General features: G+C 42.4%; 1 protein-coding gene across 7 annotated transcripts in view; it reads left to right on the top strand.

Moving 5' to 3' along the window:
* The window catches only part of STK38L (serine/threonine kinase 38 like), a 492424-nt gene extending 473161 nt beyond the window's left edge, over positions 1-19263 (top strand). For all 7 annotated transcript variants that reach the window (XM_085652796.1, XM_085652799.1, XM_085652802.1 and 4 more), the window contains one exon: positions 10782-19263. In XM_085652796.1, coding sequence (XP_085508922.1) covers positions 10782-10909 — 128 coding nt within the window. In that variant the 3' untranslated portion in view covers positions 10910-19263. The remainder of the gene's footprint in view (positions 1-10781) is intronic.
* The last annotated feature ends 643 nt before the right edge of the window (positions 19264-19906 follow it).

Here is a 19906-nt window from a genome sequence, read left to right on the forward strand (position 1 = left end):
CAGTTCTGCACGTTGGAGTTTCCAAGGCGGCACTCGCTCGGCAGCACCTTTCGTCGCGAGTGGAATTGCGGCCACCTCTAAGCCTTTCTGCCTGTACCACTTCTACCCAGAGTGCTGAAGAAGATCATGCGCCACTGAGCCCAAGTAATTCTTGTTGCTCCAGACGAAGTGTCTAGTACCCCGAGCTCTTGAGCATTGCCATCGATCCTCCAATCAGACTGCCTCTATCTTCTGTAGCTGGAACAGGGAACGGTCCTCCACTCAAACCTGTCCAGTCTCCTCCTTGCGTGGAGATTTAGCGGCGAAAGTTGACAGCTTTCGACCTTCCTCCTGAAGTCTGTAATGTCATCTTGGCAGCCAGGCATTCCTCCACTAAAACGGTATACGCCTGTAGATTAAACAAATTTGTGGCATGGTGCACAGCAAAAGCTGTCGTTCCCCTTTCTGCCCCTCTTTCAGAGGTTCTCCTCCTCATTCTTTCTTTGGCCCAGCAGGCTCTGCGCACTCTGAAAGGCTATCTTTCGGCCCTTCTTTGCCTTCCTGATCAGCCTTCTCTTTTCTAGTCTTCTTTTGTTAACAGATTTCTGAAGGGTATTACTCATCTCTTACCTCCTTCTCTCCTTTCGTAATGCCCCAGTGGGACTTGTATCTTGTCCTCACTTATCTCATATGCCAACTGAGGAACAGGGCATACTTTTTGAGGGACTTCAGCGATTCATGCAGAAAAACGTAAAGAGACTGCCAAAGCACAGGCACAAGAGCAGGATCTGCCACTACCTTCATCAAAGAAGGTGGCACTAGAGCACAGGGCCACAAGCCCAATGACTTTTAGCCCATTTGGATCCCCACAAAAACAGCCACCCTCTCCAGGTGAAGGAGAGGGGGCGATCCCAGACACAGATTCACAAGGGACACAAGACACCCACCACACCACAAACCCGTGGGATGACTACGACGTGGTTCTCCCTGATGCAGATACGGAACCACCAGTTCCATCAAAGCTATCACCACCGATGACAACTCCTATCACAGTGTCATTCAGAGAGCGGCGGAGTACCGCAAGTCCCAATGCACACCACTGAGGAGCAAATGGATTTCTTAGTTGAGACACTATTGCGCACTGTATACAATACCTGCCCATGATAGGATCTGTACTGGATGTAGCAAAAGACATCTTCAAAGACCCAGTCAAATCCAGGGTCTCAACACCTCGCATTGAAAGAAAATATAGACAGTCCCCAACGGACCCTATATACATCAGGGGTCACCTGAACGGTGCCTTGCCCACACTGATACCCCCCCTCTCCCCCAATCCACAGCATCTACACGTACTGAAGAAAGTAGTAAAGGCATTTATAAAAGGAGTCATCGAACCTGTCTCAAGGAAACATCTCAACAAGGTAGTCTATTCCTTTATTTCCTCATACCAAGAAAGAATAGCTCACTATGACCCTTCCTGCACCTACGCCCCCTCAGTTGATACACACTGTCAGAACACTTCCATATGGTGACATTGCAGGGGTTAAGGTGCTCATTTGAAGGACATTGTGAATTTCCACATTCCAAATGGACTCTTCACTCATGATGCTTTTTGAAAATTCAGCTGTGTCATCTGTGCAGCCCTAGAGCAAACCATCTTGTACTACCTGAGGAAGGCGGAAGCTGAAACGAAGTGGAAATATATTTGTGTTCTTTGGTGAATCTCTCGGTTTGAGTCACTTCTTTCTTGGATATATATGTATATATATATATATATGTATGTGTATATACATATATGTATAAGTTTTATTTTGTTACCTTTAGTGATGCACAATAAGGATTTCAGTAACTACATGTATAGTACACTTACCATAGGTACAACTTCCACAAGAGGTTCAAGGCAGGGTCCTCAACATAGAGCAGCAGCCCTATTCTTTAATTGAAAATAAAAATACCTTCATACACTATTACTGCTTTGCGTGAAGCCTTTGTTCTGAAATTGCAGTCTTTGAGAATCCTGTACCGATTTGCTATTTGCAAAGTATTGAAAGCAGCTGCACACAGACCTAGTTTAGGTCGTTGTAGTCTAAGCAGATAAATTCAAACAGTCATACTACAATCTTTGTTATCAGCTGTTCTATTTAATGATGTGATTTTCACAAAGAATGTGGTCTTGCAAATTCATTTTTCATTGAGTTTCATACTGGTAGGTGATATCTTTCGCTGTCCTTTCCAAGGGTTGCATACGCAAAAGAAACATTGCTATTTATAAATGTGAGAACTTTTGCGTCCACTGAACTAGAATTAATGTGCGGTCTTTATCTGCAATGATGAAGTACATGCTGTTTTACTAATGTTTTTCGAAGTACATGGTCCACCAGTCCATGGATTTTTTTTTTAAACAAATTTTATTATTAGTCTTTATTTTCCACAATAACATTGTTGCAATACATGAAGTTTGTGGGATGATACATACTGTACCAAAGCTGTGACAGTGACTGTTATCCATGACAGAGGAATACAGGTGCCAGCATTACAATCAGTATTTGCTCATTATAAGTGATCTACCCTTCCAATGACGACTATCATGTCTGAGTTTGTTATACCTCCTATCTTCCAATCCATTGATAAATCCACAGCCCCACGCACTTCTATCTGCAATGAATCAAGAAAACCCCAACAAAACCCTCCACGCCCCCTCCCTACAGTCCGTCAGTTTACATTTAGAGCTTCTGAATATACCTACCGTCCATAGTTTGGCATACAGCAACACTTCTAACACAGCCCTCCCACGTTCAACTTACACATACAGTTTAAACGTGCTTGTGGTACATAATCACACATTTACAATTATTAAGTTTGGGGTGATACAGAAATTATTCTCATTATTCTTTATTGAGAGATAGGAGAGGTGTCATTAGAATCTAAGTCTTGCGCATTAAGGGCTTCCAACATGATGTCCCACTCCAACGTTATCTGGTTTTTGCGTAGACCCTTGGCCTCCTCCCTCTGTATTACCGCGCTTTCTGCACTGCCCCAGCGGATCAGGTAACTGTGCCACGCATGTGCTGAGGGTGGGTTCTTGGATTTCCAACGCATGGTAAATGCCCGTATTGCCAGGAGCAATGACAGGTTCACAAATGTGTATTGTACTTTCTGTTTGTTAGATGATTTGTGGAGGCCAAGGATACACTCTTCCACAGTATTAGGTATGTCCCTGTGCGTGGCTGTCTGCGTGTAGCATCTAACTGCGTCTCAAAACCCTTGTAGGCGTGGGCAAGACCACACCATGTGGCATAAGTCAGCTCCCTCCCAGTGACATCTTGGGCAGTGGTGTCGGGTCTGCGGGAACATTTTGTCTAATCTGCGTGGGGTAAGATAGGCCCTGTGTAATATCATGGTTTGAATTAACTTGAACTTGGCATTTCTTGAGGTTTTCCTAGGGTGTTCTATGATTTTCTCCCATTCCTTGTCCTCTAATGCCCGACCTATGTCGTCCGACCATGCAGTGCGTAATGGAAGGAGGGCAATCTCTGCATGTGCTCGGATCCCAACATATAGCCATCTTATTAGATGTCTCCCTCGGCCCATATAATAGAGTGCTTTAACCAATACATGTGTAGTGGGTTCTTGCCGGTGCGGAGCCCAGTGTGTTTTAACTTAGTGGAGTAACGCTGCGTGTACCATATACAAGTGTCCCAGTACCCCAGTCTCCCTAACGAAGTTGTCATGATCCAGTAGCTGCCCATCATTAAACAAGTCTGACACCGTGCTAACCCCTTCTTCAAGCCAAGGGGCAATAGTACGTCTCATTATCCTCCCAGCCGCTAGCGGTATTTCCAGTAAGGGGATGTTGCCTGCGTAGGCAGGGTGTGCGCTCGTGTAGTGTAGTGCCGCTCTCCAGCATTGCAGCGCTGTGCGTAATAAGGGTGGAAGGTGTTGAGGAAGCCTGCAGCGCGGCAATAGGAGTGTGTAAGGCTCCTCCTCCTATATCCTGCTCAGTGAACCCTATTTCCTGCAGATTACGCCCAGCAGTCCAATAAGATACCCATTGCAATTGACAGGCATAGTAATACACTCTAAGATCCGGCACTCCCCAACCTCCCTTTCTCGTGCCAAGCTGGAGCTTTTTGAGGCTTATCCTTTGTCTGCCAGTCCCCCAGACAAGGTCGATAAGCATGGTGTTCAAAAGTTTAAAGGCAGTCTGTGGTATCAACAGAGGTAGATTTGTGAAATAGTAAATCCATCGCGGGAGGACCTCCATTTTGGTTATAGCTACTCTGCCCATCACTGACAATGGTAACGTGGTCCAAAAGGCAATACTAGAACGCATGGCTCTAATTGCTCTATTAAGGTTATCTTCCAACATATCGGCGGGGGTCCTGTATACATGAATACCCAGATACTTAAACGTGTGCGAAGCCACCTGTAACACCGTGGACCCAAATGCAATTTCTGTAGGCGAGGCGCGCTCGCGAAAGAAAAAGACATGCGACGTTGTCGGGTTAATGGCTAATCCCGATATATGTTCAAAAGTGTCGAAGACCTCAGCAAGGGGAGCCAGATTAGACCAAAGGTCTTTGATAAAAAGAACAATGTCATCCGCATATGCGGAGAAGAGGTGCGTCGTAGACCCTATCGGTATGCCCAGTTCCTGTGCGTCCATACGTAACTTAAGTGCCAGGGGTTCTAGTGCCAATATGAACAGTAGTGGTGAGAGTGGGCAACCTTGCCTCGTCCCTCTATATATTGAGTATTCGGCTGATATATGACCCCCGTATGAACTCGGGCAGTAGGAGCATCATATAACAAACGGAGACATTTAACAAAAAGCACTGCCACGGCTGACCACTGGTTCAGCACCTCAATCCTAGTATATACAAGAAATACAAGTCCTGTGCACAATTCTTCCAAAAGTCCGCCGCAGAGGGACTCCACTGAGATCCAGATGAAAAATCTTTTTTGACAAAAGAGGAAGGTGCACCAGTAAGAAGTCCAAACTTGATAGTAAGTCCTTAAAGTTCCTTTTATTCTTGTATATATTTTTTCATAAAATGAGAAATCAGCCAACGCGTTTCGTTCTTAGACGATGTAGAGTACATACAGTTGTAGATCATCAAAAGGAATGTGATTCAAAAAGTATATGATTCAACTATAACCATGCGATCGAAATTAGAGAATTCCATGATGCGAATTCAAATGAACACTGTTTTGCTATCTGACTCTGTTACTTACTTCACGCTTTTCAGATTTGGAAAAGTGCTTTGGAATCTATGCGCATCACTCATTTGAATTCGTAACATGGAATTCTGATCACATGGATATATTCGTATCATATACCCTTTGATGACCTGCATTTATATGTACTTTACATCGTCTAAATATAGCGCTGTGGAACCAATGCAAATCATTCATTTGAATTCGCATCATGGAATTCTCCAATTTCGATCGCATGGTTATAGTTGAATCATATACTTTTTGAATCACATTCCTTTTGATGATCTACAACTGAATGTACTCTGCATCGTCTAAGTATAGCCCTGAAGAAATTCTTGCCTCAAAGAACGAAACGCGTTGGCTGATTTCTCATTTTATGAAAAAATATATATATAAGAATAAAAGGAACTTTAAGGACTTACTATCAAGTTTGGACTTCTTACTGGTGCACCAAACTGAGACATTTGATGTAATTATCCGGGAGGCCAAACTTCTTCAGCGCCTTGAAAATGTACTCCCAATTCAGCGTATCAAACGCTTGGCGCAAATCTAGCGATATGCAACCCTGCATAAGCATAACGCTCTGGGGCAGTCAACATGAGGTGGTGTAGCCTTCTAGTATTCAGAGATGTGCTCCGGGCCGGCAAGAAACCAGTTTGGTCTACATGGATCGCCTCGTTTAGAAGGAGCAGGAGCCTATTTTCCAATACTTTGCTCAGTATCTTGCATTCCGTTGCCAACAATGACAATGGGCGATAGCTTGCCATGTCCATGGGGTCCCTTCCCGGTTTCGGGAGTGAAACCCCCAGTGCTTGCGCCGTGGTGAGGGGTAGTGCCCCTTCTTTCAGCGCTGTTATCTAGGAGCACAAGGCTGGGCAAGAGTGAATCCATGAAGGCACCATAAAATTCCGCAGGTAAACCATCCAGACCCGGCGATTTGTTACGTGGGAGCTCTTGAATAGCCGTCTTAATTTCCGTTGCTCTGATGGGGCCAGACAGTCCTTTCAGGGCTGTTGCGATCATTTGGGGATATGGTAGTGCATGTAGAAAGTTGTCCGTGCATGTGCCCTCCCTCTCCGTAGGCTTACTGTTTAATGTGGCATAATATTGGCAGAAAGCCGCGTTGATGTCTTTTTGGGTATGTGCCATTTCGCCCGTCAGAGTAGTTATCTCATTAATCACAATGGTAGGGGGGTCGTCTCGCAATATCTTAGCTAATAGTGTTCCGGACTTGTCCACCTCGGAGTGGCACAATTGCGTGTACCGCTGATAATCTATGAGGCAGAGGGATTCCAACAGTTCCGCGTGTTGGATACGGACTTCCTGAAGCGATGTCTGCTTCTCCCTATCATGCGCTGCTGCCTGTTCCAACTTGTCCATCTTGTATTCTGTTGTTGTGAGGGACTTACGAACCTCCTGCCTAGCACCCACTGTCGCACTAATGGCCCTACCGCGTATGACCACCTTAAAGGCGTCCCACTCTATCAGGCTGTTAGAAGCCGTGTTACTGTTTTCGGTAAAGTAATGAGTGATAGTATCTGCTATTGTGGCAGGGAACACCGTGTCTTCCAACAACTGCGGCCAGAGTCTCCATGTAGGCACTGGAGTAGGTATCCTGCCCCATGTAATTGCTATCTCTAGTGGAATATGGTCCGAAAAGGTCTTCGCTAGATACGTGACGTGTGTGACCTGCATCGCTTTCGTGTTTGAACTGAATATCCTATCTATCCTTGTATGTAGCATGTGGGCCGGGGAATAAAAGGAGTACTCTATGCATCGGGTGTCGCATCCTCCATACAACGCATAATGCCCAGCATTCCGCCCAACCACAGAGAGCCTTCGCCTGCTTGATCATGCCCGCACCGTTCAAAGGGGGATGGGACCTGTCTAGAGCAATATCCATTATTGTATTATTATCCCCACCTATATTCCAGGGATGCATCTCCCATTCCAATAATGCCAGTTTTAGGGTGGTTAGAAATTGTTCCTGCTCAAGGTTCGGCGTATACGTGCTACCCAGTACTTCATGTTGACCATCAAGGGATCCTCGAATAAAAATATAGCGTCCCTGCTGATCGACTCTCTGTTCTAACTGTTTAAACGGCACTCCGTGTCTAACCCAGATTGTGACACCTCGTGCATAACCGGAATAGCTACTGGAGAAAACCTGTCCCCTCCATTTCTTACGTACTTTCAGTGCCTCTTGTTCTACCATGTGGGATTCCTACAGATAAACTGTGTGCTTTGCGTATCAGCAGTTGAGCATGTATTCTGTGACGTTTCTGCATGGAGCCCAGTCTCCGAACATGTGTTTGGTAAATGCATTGCAAAACCAAGGTGATCGTTATAACAGGCTGTGTCGTGTATGCGCTGCAAGCCAGCCACTCCATAGTAAACAGGACTGCTTCCCCCCCCCCCCCCCCCCAAAAGAAATCCCAATACCCAGTCCGGTCAAGAAACTGTACCGGACCATGAAACCAAACATGGCAAACAAAACTATGCCCTGTATTAAAACGGCATTCGCAAATTGTGGGTCATCGCCAACACCTTCCATGGGGTGCAAAACCACACTGCGGCATATTATCGAGCTCCGACATAGCGGAATCCCGGGCTAGGAAAGTGCATTCACATACAGCACCTTAGCATATTTCAACAAAAGGATATATCATCATCCGCATAGGCGGGTCCATCAACATCAGTGTCCTCTGGCAGTCAGCCAAACAGGCCGTCCGCCGTCTGTGGGGTCACGGTGGGGAATAGGGCCAAGCTGCCTTCAGAGTCAGATTAATTTGCATTTCCATCAGAAGAGGAAGAGTCTTCAAGTAACTCAAAAAGTAGCGGCTGCTATGAGCGCTTGTTTTTTGCCCTGCTGCATCTGTAGCGACGTTGGGTTGGTCCGTCGGGAGTTCCTGCGGATCCTTCTGTTGCGACGGGTGCCGGATAGTTCCATACGGGTGGTGCTATGTTGCGTGCTCTGGGAGGCAGTGTCCCTAGTCACCACGGGGTCCATCACCTCCAGCCATCCCTCAACGTCTCCCAGGCTTTCTAAAACAAATTTTTCCGATCATGAATAATTTTCAGCGGAGCCGGAAAGAGTAGTGCATATTTTAAATTCAGATTCCTCAATTTCTTTTTAACTCCCATGAAGGAGGATCACTGTCTTTGCACCAAAAGTGTATAATCCGGGTAAAGCGATATTCTGCTGTTCTCAAAATTAATCTGGGTCCACTCCCTTACTTTCTCTAGAGCGTATCCCGGTCTCTATAATTTAGTAGCCTGACAGTGAGGGGTCGGGGTGGAGGCCCCGGTTTCGGCCAGCCAGTGTGTATCCGTTGTGCCCGCTCCACACAGTATTGAGCGGAGAGATGAAGTGACGTGTTCCCGGAACCACTGCTCCATATATCTGGCTGGATCATCCCCTTTGCTTCTTTCCGGCAGCCCAATAACTCGTACATTGTTCCTCCGCGCCCTCCCTTCCGCATCTTCAACTCAGTCCATCAGGGTGGTGACTTGTTACTGGAGCTGCTGTATATGGGTCGTGTTCTGAGCTTGTTGCGGAGACCGCTCCGCCAGCACCGCCATGTTGTCCTACACCTTGTCGGCAAGCTTAGCATGGTCTGCCTTGAGTAGCGTGAAGCCAGTCGTGAGGGCGCCAATTTGTTGCTCAGTGGCCTTCCTTGAGTCCCTAACCTCTTGAAGGATAAGGTCCAGTTTATCCATCGGCTCTGCCACCTGGGTAGGTGGTATGCAGCTGGGCGTCTGCGAGGTCTCGCCAGAGTCTCCTTGCTCCATAGAGGGGTCAGCGCCAGGGCCAGCATCCTGCTGTTTCCCCTTGTTACGGCCCATCACAGCAGTCTCGGGCCTGCGAATGAAGCTAACAATGACGTGGCCAGGTAATGAAGGCACGGCAGGTCCAGTGCTTCACGGTTCCAAGTTATTACTAACTGACCTGTCTGAGTCTATTCAGGGCTGTCACACGCTAGTAGTGCCAGTCTTGCTGCGCTGAATCATGAGTGTGGGTAGCTCAGCCTCCATCAGCTACTGTGTCCGAGTACCCCACTACCTTCGGCATCTGCCGTCCAGTGCTCCCCACAGGCCGACTGTAGTTTCCGGTGCCATCTCTCCAGCATCAGTGTCAAGGCGTTCCAGCCCAGCCACGACCGCAGCGGAACAGAGTCCAACAAGGCGTCCCGCCTGGCATGCAAGAGGCTCCCTCTCCCGGGTGCACAAGCCTCAGTACTATCCCAGTCGGTGCGTTCCCTCGTCGAGGCCAGTACTAGAGTCCCCGGTTCGCTCTACTCTCTGGAGGCCCTTCCCCCACAGTCGGGCTCGCAGATATGAAATTATGGCGTGGGCTGGCGTGTTACTTCAGCACCCGCACTTCCAACAGCCCTCACGCGCCACCCTTCATCGCAGCACCAGTCCTCCGCACCTCTCCGTTGCTCCCTGCATGAGGTCCGCTTTTGCCCCAAAGGAAGCGCCGCAGGCCGCTCAGCAACCGCGGACCTCGCGTAACTCTCAGCCCGAGGGCCTGTTTCCGAGATGCGGACGTACTCACCGCCCCAACTCTGTTCAAGCCACTAGAGTCTCTTTAATCGGAGCGGTGCTCCACTGTAAGCGGGGCGGCGCCCTCCACGCTGGGCCCCAGCTCAGGCTTGTCCTCCAGGCGGCGCAACAATCTCACAGGCGCGGGGCCTCCTCTCCCCCTCTCCGCCTGCTCACAGATCCCAGTCCTCGTAGCCCGTGTTAACACCTCAGCGTCAAGCTGAAAAGTGGGTCGTCACCCACACCGCTTCACAACGTCAGGACACACAGAAATGGACCCTTTCACGCTGCATGTAACGGGGAATTCACAGGATCATTGAGCCCGGGTGCGGAGCTAATCTATAGTGTGGCCGCCATGTTCGGCAGTCGGCCACGCCCCCTCCCCCATCCACCCCCTCACCCCCCACCAGTCCATGGATAGATTATACTTGCTGTACAAGACTTAGGGTTGCTGCTTCTTGCTGCATTTGAGCATACCAGAAGTCTGTACTTATTTCTAAGATGTTTATTGTAACACTAGGTCTACCCCACACTAGACCAATAGTGATGCCTTAATAGCAGCTGGTGAGCTGATAACCTATCCCATTTATAGTGCTAATTCAGTTCCTAAAGTAGAAGGTCCATGATCTAGCATAGATAATAATTTCTCAGACGTATTGTTGTAGCAACACTACAACAACTGCTTACTTTTGTGCCAGCCTTCCCCGTCTCTCCCTCATGACATAGTGCACGGACTGCGTCAATGCCTTCATTTCATCTCTGCTTTTAACCTTCATTCACAATCTGTGCATGATAACCATTTAGTGGAATTCCCCTTATATAGATTTTAGCTGCTATGTGGGCTCCGTGTCAATTTGATAATGATCAACGGTATGTCACCTTGCATTGCAAACTTAAAATAGTCGCTTTCAGGAAATATGTTTTGACCCAATTTTGTTTGTATGGTAACTATTTCAGATAAATTTAAGTCTAGCTTTTGAATGTACTTAAAGGCTTCCTTCATAATGTGTTCTTATTTGTTTTTTTCTTTGCTCTTTTAGTGCCAAACATTACAGAACCAGACTACAAATCCAAAGACTGGGTTTTTCTCAATTACACATATAAAAGGTTTGAAGGGCTTACACAGAGGGGCTCAATCCCATCCTATATGAAAGCTGGAAAATTGTGAGTGTTCCACAATATGGACAATTCAAACCCAGGAACATCTATAAAGACTCAGGTAGCCATGTCACCAAGCCTCTGTGGCGGCAGCTTTGAATTCAAATAGACACTGTGTGATGTGCACACCGATGCAGAAGAAGAAATTCTACAGGATTGGAATCTCTTTGTCTACTACAGGAATTAGTTGGCAGAGCCAGCTGGCTTTTATAAAAAGAATATTTTTTTGTTAACTTTATTAAACAAAGGTACTGGAATAAATGCGTACATATCACAAGCCCCCTTTTTAATTGCACTGCCGTCTGTGTGTATGAAGGGTCATTGTGTTTCGGTGTACTGTGGCATTCTTGGTACTGTCACTCAAATAAATCAAGAAGAATCCCATTTGCTGTCATGAGAAAGCTGTAAACTGTGGATCAGTCATCTGTAGATTACTGAAGGGGTGATAGTGTAATTTGTAAACCTGGCGATTTAAACTGTGAGGTATAGGTCAACTGCAGTAACCAAGTTACTAAAAAGGTGCACCACCAAGCATTTTTTGTAAAGCGTAAGCTTCCATTGTGTTTTGTCCCTAAACATTTTTTTCAGCTCTAGTTTATTGTACTTTTCGTCAAGCATCTATGTTAACTGTCAGATGTGCCATCACAAACTTTACAACAACTGAGCAAATTCTGGTGTGTAAAGTGGTGTTGTGCTCTGTATATTCCTGTTTGGCAATGAATCTGGTTGGATATGTATTGTTGGTAAACTATAAAAGGGTCCCTACAACACTGAATTGAAAATCCAAAGCTATTTTGCATTTAGTGGCCATCTTGGGCTTTTAAATTTGAATGACCTGATTGGCAGTTATAATTGCCAATAAAAATAAACGGAGCTCAAAACTGCTTAGAACAAATAAACTATTTATTGTTGCTTGAAGCTATGGAAACCTGTATCTTTTATTCTTTACCAATGATTTCACCACAAATATGTGACTTTGTCTTACTCTAGTCATTGCTCTGCTGGCAATTAATAAGCACTAATTGCTGGCAATTAATAAGCACTAATTGCAGTTAAGTGTGAGGAATATGGCACTGTAACACCAGTAGGATTTACATCAGAAGGAAATGCACTGGTGCAGAGAAACAATGTAAGGATTACAATTTAATGGCTGAATTGGTATGTTATCAGAGCACATATCCCTGTTTCATGATGCAAACATAAGTTCTTCCAAATAGTGTAAAATTTGCACGCTTTTTTTTTTTTTTTTTAATGAATTGGCTGAACATTTTTGTACTTAATGGGGGGGTGTACCCGAATTATTTAGTTATGTACCTGGTTAAACCCACAACAGTTATTCAAAGTAAATAGATTATGTTCTTTGATATGTTTCACTGGATTAGTGTCCACTGCATGTGCTTTCGCCAGCACTTTAGAGTCCACCTGATATGTAGTCATTTTAAAATCTTTTCCTCTTTGGCAGTGCTCAGTGAGTAGATGATTCTCTTTCCACCAGAGTCAATGAGGTTAACTTTTTCTACTAAGTGAATAAGGGTAACTGGCTTAAAAGCACTGTTTCTGCTCACAGTAACTTAATAAATTGACTATACCGTGATGAATTGTACACACAGTGCAGTTTTCGCATCTAAAAAGGTAGCGGTAGAAAATAATTTACACATGCATCAACAGTCAATTTCTTAGTCGAATGTATGGTATATGTCCTTTTAAACATTCATTATGATCCTTTTTTAACTTGTTGCATATTCAGGCAATACAAATCGGACTCACTATAGGGGAACACCCAAAGCAACATTCCATATTGGTTTGGGTTCTGATTACATCACCCAATTTCACCTCACATAGCTCAGAGAACCCCCCGACCTCGAACAGTTCTCAAAAGTATTGAGTCATATATTTTTATCTACTTAAGTCAAATACAGATATCGGTCTATCTTTGAATATGTTCTTGCAATAATACCTTATGAGAGAGGGTTTTAACGCTTACTCTATTTGGCTATTTATTTTAATGTTCCCTTTGGTGAGTCTGCTTTCTCCTGCCACTGGGCCAAATAATTTTTGGAGGTCATTCGCTATCTCCCAGACTGTTCTTGCTATTAAGTTACTGAAGCTTGATGTGTTTTTTCTGCATCTTTTTTTGTGGTCGCTGAACCAGGGTTGTTAAATAGGCTTTAAAGTGTTTTTGAAACAAAGCTAGTAACCTAGTGGTTTACATGCTGCCACACTAGAAAATGTTTGGGATCCTCTGGCAATGGTAAAGAGGGTAGAAGCTGTGAATTAATTCTGTTCTTCTCCAAATGCTTGCTTTTGTTTGACCAAAACATTGATATTCAAGAAGGTGAAATGTATCTTTTATTTTTGCCTTATTGAAAAGGCCACTGGCCGTATTTGGCCTTACTGAGGATGGTGCATCTTTGCCTTTAAAACTGAGGTCATATTTAAGTAGATAGTAGAATAATTCAATGTAATGAGTGTATGCTACTTTATCTTATCACTTTGACCCTGCCAAATATTTCATCTCCTACTTTGCATTTCTTTATAACCCTGTGCGCCTGAAAAGCACTGTTTGGTCACTTTATGACTGTTTATCTCTTGGTATGATCTAGGGTCCACCTTCTCCTCCTCCTTTCCTTGTAAGCCTGAACATTCAAATGGCTTCTAATTAAGGTCTGATCTCTTAAAATATGTTAAAATTCATCCACCTCCATGAAGCATGTCCCTAGGAGATATAAAACCATGTCAATAAAGTATGGGGGACTGGGTTTATAGTCTGTCTCCTTGGAGTACCTTCCTGAAAACACACTTTCAGTCACCTGTAGTTCTATTGGAGAATTATCCGTGTATTCGACATGGCCTGTTAAGAGAAACAAGAAAGCCTTTTAATGTCTGGGGAATAAGGAGCAGACAAAACAGCACTTAATTTTAAATGGCCATTCCTGGTTCTTCCGTGGATCCTTAGGTGCAAAGGTGACTGCTCTGTAGAAAGAGGTAAACTGGGTAGTTACTGTGTACTCTGCTATATGTTTTAACTATTCATCCAAAAATCACACGTATTGTGGGTGCTGCTACCTTGAATCTGCCTAATCTGTGTTACATTCCTATATTTTCCTATGATAGGAGGTTAAAAGACTGGCTAGGTCAGCAGAAAGCACACATAAAGAGGACTATTGAGGTTATATTGGAACTCAAATAGCAATCGTTATTTGTTTTTGCTGATCACTGTAGTGTATGTAGGTGGTGCAGTGGTAGTAGCATGCTACCAGTAGCCCAGCTGAGGCAGATATGTCAATGTTCTAAATGCTGCAAGGAATGGCTCTTAGAAGTTTGGGGGAGGGGAGGGAGAGACTGGAAGGCACTTAACTTTGTGAACTATTTCCCTTTGGCAACCATGTTTATAAAATCAAGAAGAGGCAGAAAACTCTGTCTTTCTCTTAAGCTCAAATATCTTAATGTTCACTGCATATTAACAGTCCTCAGGTTTGTATTGATGAAGGCTCATAATTACCAGTGTAAGGTTCAAGCCTTAATCCTTAGTCAAGCTTCATACACTTTCACAAAGGGTGGACTCTGATTGCAAAATATCTCAAGAAACTTGTTATCTGTCTTATCACATCTTCATGATAGGCTCTTAAGCTTGGTCTGCTGGTTTCAGATCTTCAGGCCCATAAAAAAACACCTTATGTCCATATACTGCTCAAGGACTAGGTAGTACTATTTAGTTCACTGAGAACAGGGGATACAGCCTCTGTCAGCAGATAACATAGCATTTGAATGTGTGCTCATTAGGTATGACTATTTCAGTTTTATTGGTATATTTTAATGTTTGGGTTTGAAAAAAACTATGGTACACACTACCAAAGAAATATTTAAATACCAAATTAATAATTTCATCCAAAATGAGAAATATAGTCTTCAATTTTTAGTAGGAATTTCATTTGTGCCATATTACCATACTTGGCTAGTTTGCTCCTTGCATTTTTAGTTACCCATTCATTTGTATACTATTATTGCTTGTACAGCGATGTGATCAACAATTTACCATCATTAACCAAAGGCGAAGGTTCACGCATTTGCTTCTACTATTCATGGTACAGCTGCTATCTAGTTGGTAACCGTAGTCTTCAAGAGTCATAATCTGAGTTTTGCTAAGTCCCTTTTGAAATTGTTTATGTTGGAGACCTTTTATTTTTTTTTACTTGTTTACCCACTGCAAAAATGGGATCACTCGATGCAGGTCTTCTAGGTTATTCCTCCTTGCTCTACATTCTGGTAGAATACTTTTGTCCTGAGGTTAATCCCAATTACCTGCTACATTGGTTTCTTGCATACATCGATCTTTGAGTCTTACGTCATTCTAAATGTTCTTGCCTAAGCATCAGTCAATTCTTTACATCTAGAGGGTCTTGAACCTCTGCTCAAACTACCTAGCTTCTGGTGAAATGTCAGCACAACGTCTGGGTGTGGCTTCTTAAAATCCTGAGCAACCTCCTCATGGGAATTCAGTTACATATGGTAAGCTTGGTACATCTCTCTATCCTCTCCTCCGTCTCCGAAGGACTTTAGGTGAATGCTGTGATATCCAAAGCAACTTCCGCTTCTTTCATTACTGCTGGTTGGAGGCCAAACATTCCTGCACAGATTATAATAGCAAGACTAATGAAGTATTTCTCAGGTTACTTTCCTAGAATCTTTTATGGGATATGCAGTTGTTTCTTCATCTGAAAAGCCTCTTTACCTTGCTGTGGAGCTACTCTTATTGGTCTGTGACCGAACCTTCCCCTTTCTCAAAAAAGTGACTGAATGATGCCCACCTACCAGCTTGACTCTCTTAATTTGCTCCTCAAAGAGGTTGTTGCAATAGCTTTGATTGTCTTATTTCTCTAGGACAGGATATGCCATAGGTGGCTTATGAGTCATTGGGGAAGGCCTCTTTTGGACCATGGTGATGGAATGAGCTGTTGAGCACTGTGCTTACATAGGTTTTGTTTAGAAAAGTTGCCTTACATTGTACATCAACAGTCGCCTGATGGTGCTTAGAATCATCTATACCTCAACCAGGTAATGCTAAATTTGCAACAGCATTACTGCTAAATGAGACAAAATTTCATTTGTGTACAAATCTAGCGATCAGTCAGCATAAGGCAGAGAATACCATAGCTCGTGCTAGAAACTATCTTACATACTTTGTTGCTCATGTTAATATATGGCTTCGGTTCATGTGGCAGTCTACCCTTAATGTGTGCAAATAGCTCTTGCTTTCTGATTTTTGAGTCCTTGTCGAACAAATGACAGGTCCCAGTGTCATGATAACCTAAAAGTGTTGGAGCTAGAACAGGCATAGTGTCACTTCACAGCTGAAGTACAAATTGAAGTTAGTTTTATGGAGAGTGTGGCAAGAAAGACAATTGTGTTTGTGTTTATTTTTGCATAAACCTTAGGTTTTCTTATTACGATCCCCTAAGTTTTCAGAGCTGGAATATCAATTTCTTTAAAGCTCTTCATTTGAAAAGGTCTGCATAACTTGCAGATTGGCTTTCTTTCAAGACACATCGTGATTTACAGACTAGCCACTGGCTAGGGAGGTCTAACTTGAAATACTGTTTTTTGTTGTTTTGAGGGAATGTAGGGGACCATACACATATCCAGTAGTTTACTTCCCTGTACACCCATTCACCCCCAATATTCTGCACATAGTAACAATGATAATCATGTACATCAATAAGTGTACAAACATGTTGTATATTTTACATAACCTAAATTTGAAATTTAATTGTGTGAACTAAAATAAAAGTTGGCATTTCCTATCCTAAACACTAAAATAGTAACCTTTTGCATTTAAGCATACCGTTGAAAAATAAGTTGAATGGAGAGATGCTATGTTGTACCATGCCCTAGTGAAAGTTATAGCACATGAATTGCATGTCACCTTAATTCCACAGAAAAACATTAGTTGGGATTAAAAACCAAGTGGAAAGAAAGTGCTTCATGACTTTACACACCAGATATTTTCTACACTGGAATTTATATCTACTGTTTAAGTGCATTATGACATTGCTTGTTTGTTCTTTTTTTTAAGAATGCGTTGTTTATTCCTTTGTGCATGTGATGTTATGCCATTCTGGTGTGAATGCTTTTTATTCTTTCATCTATTTTATTTTCGTTATATGATTACCAAAGATGCTGGAACAAAACGGATGGATGCTTTGATGTTAACCATATGAAGTATTGCTTTTTTTACAGCATATTTCTTTGAGTTCAATGTTTGATAAGTGTGGAATGTTGTACACAAATCATAAAATGTTTCCTTTCATTGACGTTAACTTATACTGGGGAATTTCATTTTCAGTTGGATTTATTTGTATAGGTATTTAGGTACAGGAAGGTCAAGCTGGGGGAAGTTGTGTTGCTGTAACAAGGGAATACAATCAAAATAATATAACCTGCAAATACATAAAGTCCTGTTAGTCGTAAGGAATATTTGCACTGTTGATTTGCCTTGCTTTAAAGTTGGGTAGAGTTTGTTACTCTTAGATTGTTTATTGCAAACCTCAGTTATTGTACTCTAAGTATATAAATGTTACTGCCTAATCATGTTATTTTTTTTGCCCAATGACACTGTAATACTCAGTCATGTGTTTCTCTTTAAAAAAAAGTCTATAGCATTTGAGTCGGCAGTCCAAATGTGCATCCAATTTAATGGAAAAACATGTTTTTTCTGAACTGTAGGCTGATTATTTTCTTTTAGAATATATAGCCTTCAGCAGAGCCATTATTGTATTCACATGTGCAAGTTAATTAATGCCTTAACATTGCATGCTCACTTGTTCTACTAGTATGTTTGTTTGTTTTTATTATTTTTTGCAGAGTATCAGATTGAGGGCTTCCTGGACACTTTTATAGGTTTAATTTGCTGTTTCACATCACCCTACTCTCTGTACATATTTGAAATTGAATTTGTAGTAAATTGAACAAAATTTGTATGAACCTAATTGGCCAAAATCATCAACCATTGAAGACTTTATGCAATAATGTAACTTACAATTTCTCATATGCTGCAATGTACAGATTATGACAACAGCCTTGATTCATGACTGAAGCACCATGTGTAGTGTGCAAAGTTTGAATATGTTGTTTCCACTCAGAGAACTGTGCAACTTGGAGTGAAATTAATTACAAAATATCTAAACATTGCGAAGTTCGTTTTGGCATAGAAAACAGGGCTTTGTAAGACGTTTCTGACCCCAAGAGTTCCAAATGATACATTGACCCCTCTTTGTTGCTGAAGAAGGCAAATCTATGAGAATGAAGTCAACCATGATGTGAATTCAAAGTGCAGTCTTCCTTTCATGATGCCATCACTTTGCATTATTGACTAAAGTGTTGCTTTTCCCAGGGTTGCCTGCTGAAGTGGCACTAGTATTTTCATGTTTTATTTGGTCACAGCAAGAGCTGTTTGTTTTTTAATTGTACCTCGTAATTTTGGAATTCATGCAGTGATATTGGGAAATGCCTAAGATCCCTGGTTATTTGAAGCAATAACATGTCATTTTAATGAGCTCCATAATGCTGCACCATATTTATAACAGGTGCCCCTCTCAGCCCAGGACAAATATTTAAGCGTCAAATTCACATTATGTATCCTCAGACTGGAATTTCAGAAAATGAGAAAGCTCTAGGAAAAAACACTTGTTTTGTTAACAATGATAAGCAGTGTAAACTGAAACATGGGTGAATTTGAAATTATTTTCTTTTAATGCGGAATGCGATTAGTATGTTAAAAATCTCTTGACTTGCACCTTCTATGAATTATCCAACTCGTTTTTAGAGTATCTTATTCCAGAATTAGCTAATATATTTTCATTGCATCAGATGTTACCTTTTACTGTCCTCTTGGAACCGAATTTAAATTAGAATTAGTAGAATTCTGCTAAAAGGGTGTGACCTGTTATATCAAATGTCTATCAATATTGTCACCTTAATAGAAATGGAAACTACACCTGAATTTGCAGACCACTAAGAAGAGGAGCTATCTATTGGGCTAGGTTTTCTTTAGTGCATTCAGTGATCTGAACAATATAGTGAATTTGAAAGAGGTTGAGTTTGGTATAGCCTAATAAAAAATGCATTTAGATTGAATCAGTTGAATGACTGAATTCTAAAAGACATATGGTTGTTATATCAGCTAATTGTATAGTCCTTTCAAAGGGTTTGCTGCGCTCTCAAGAGCATTATATTTTTCACTTACTTTGGCCAAGATGTGTTCTGGCACTTTCTTCAAAACTTTGTTGTTTTTTTTTTAACATGGGATATTTTTGGGCGATGGTAATTTAAATTGTCAATTGTTTCAAATTAAAACGTTTAACAATCTTGTGCTTGTGATCATTTATCCGCATTGTAAATTAGATTTTTTTAATTTGTTTTGTCACTGGAATAAAAACCTCTGTTTTCAAAATTTTGAGCCCTGAATTGTTAACACAGCTGCCTGCCTTTGTAATTTGAGAAAACAGTTTCACTTGTCATTCAATGTTCTGTTTTTGTAGGTAGTACAGCTATGCTCTTTAATGTGCCCTGAATGGAAGCTCTTGTTCATTTGAAGCACTGCTTTAAAAAAAAAAAAAAAAACATTGAATCTGTTTATTGGAGTTTATAAACATTAACAATAAGTCATAAGTACAGTAGTCAAAGCAAGACATTGCATATTTACACATTTATGAAGTGTGGCAAGTTACATATCTTAAAGCACATAATATCTGTACATTTACAGGTAGCATGGGTATAAGTTCTGTTATACATCGTTGAAACCTATTCTCTGCCATAGGTTATGTCCCAAATGAATGTGTTGGGTTCAAACGGGGAAGTGGGTCCTTGAAGACAGTATATGTTTTCCCCTTGATCTAGATTCCCTGTTAGTCTCAGTCGTTATGCTGCACAGTCCTGCAGGTTTGTATCCTGATCCTCAGCCTCTACTCTCAAGTAAGTTATCAGCGGTTCCCATATGTCTCTAGGGCGG

This window comes from Triturus cristatus, chromosome 4_1 (genome assembly GCF_964204655.1).
Source record: "Triturus cristatus chromosome 4_1, aTriCri1.1, whole genome shotgun sequence".
Classification (NCBI taxonomy): domain Eukaryota; kingdom Metazoa; phylum Chordata; class Amphibia; order Caudata; family Salamandridae; genus Triturus; species Triturus cristatus.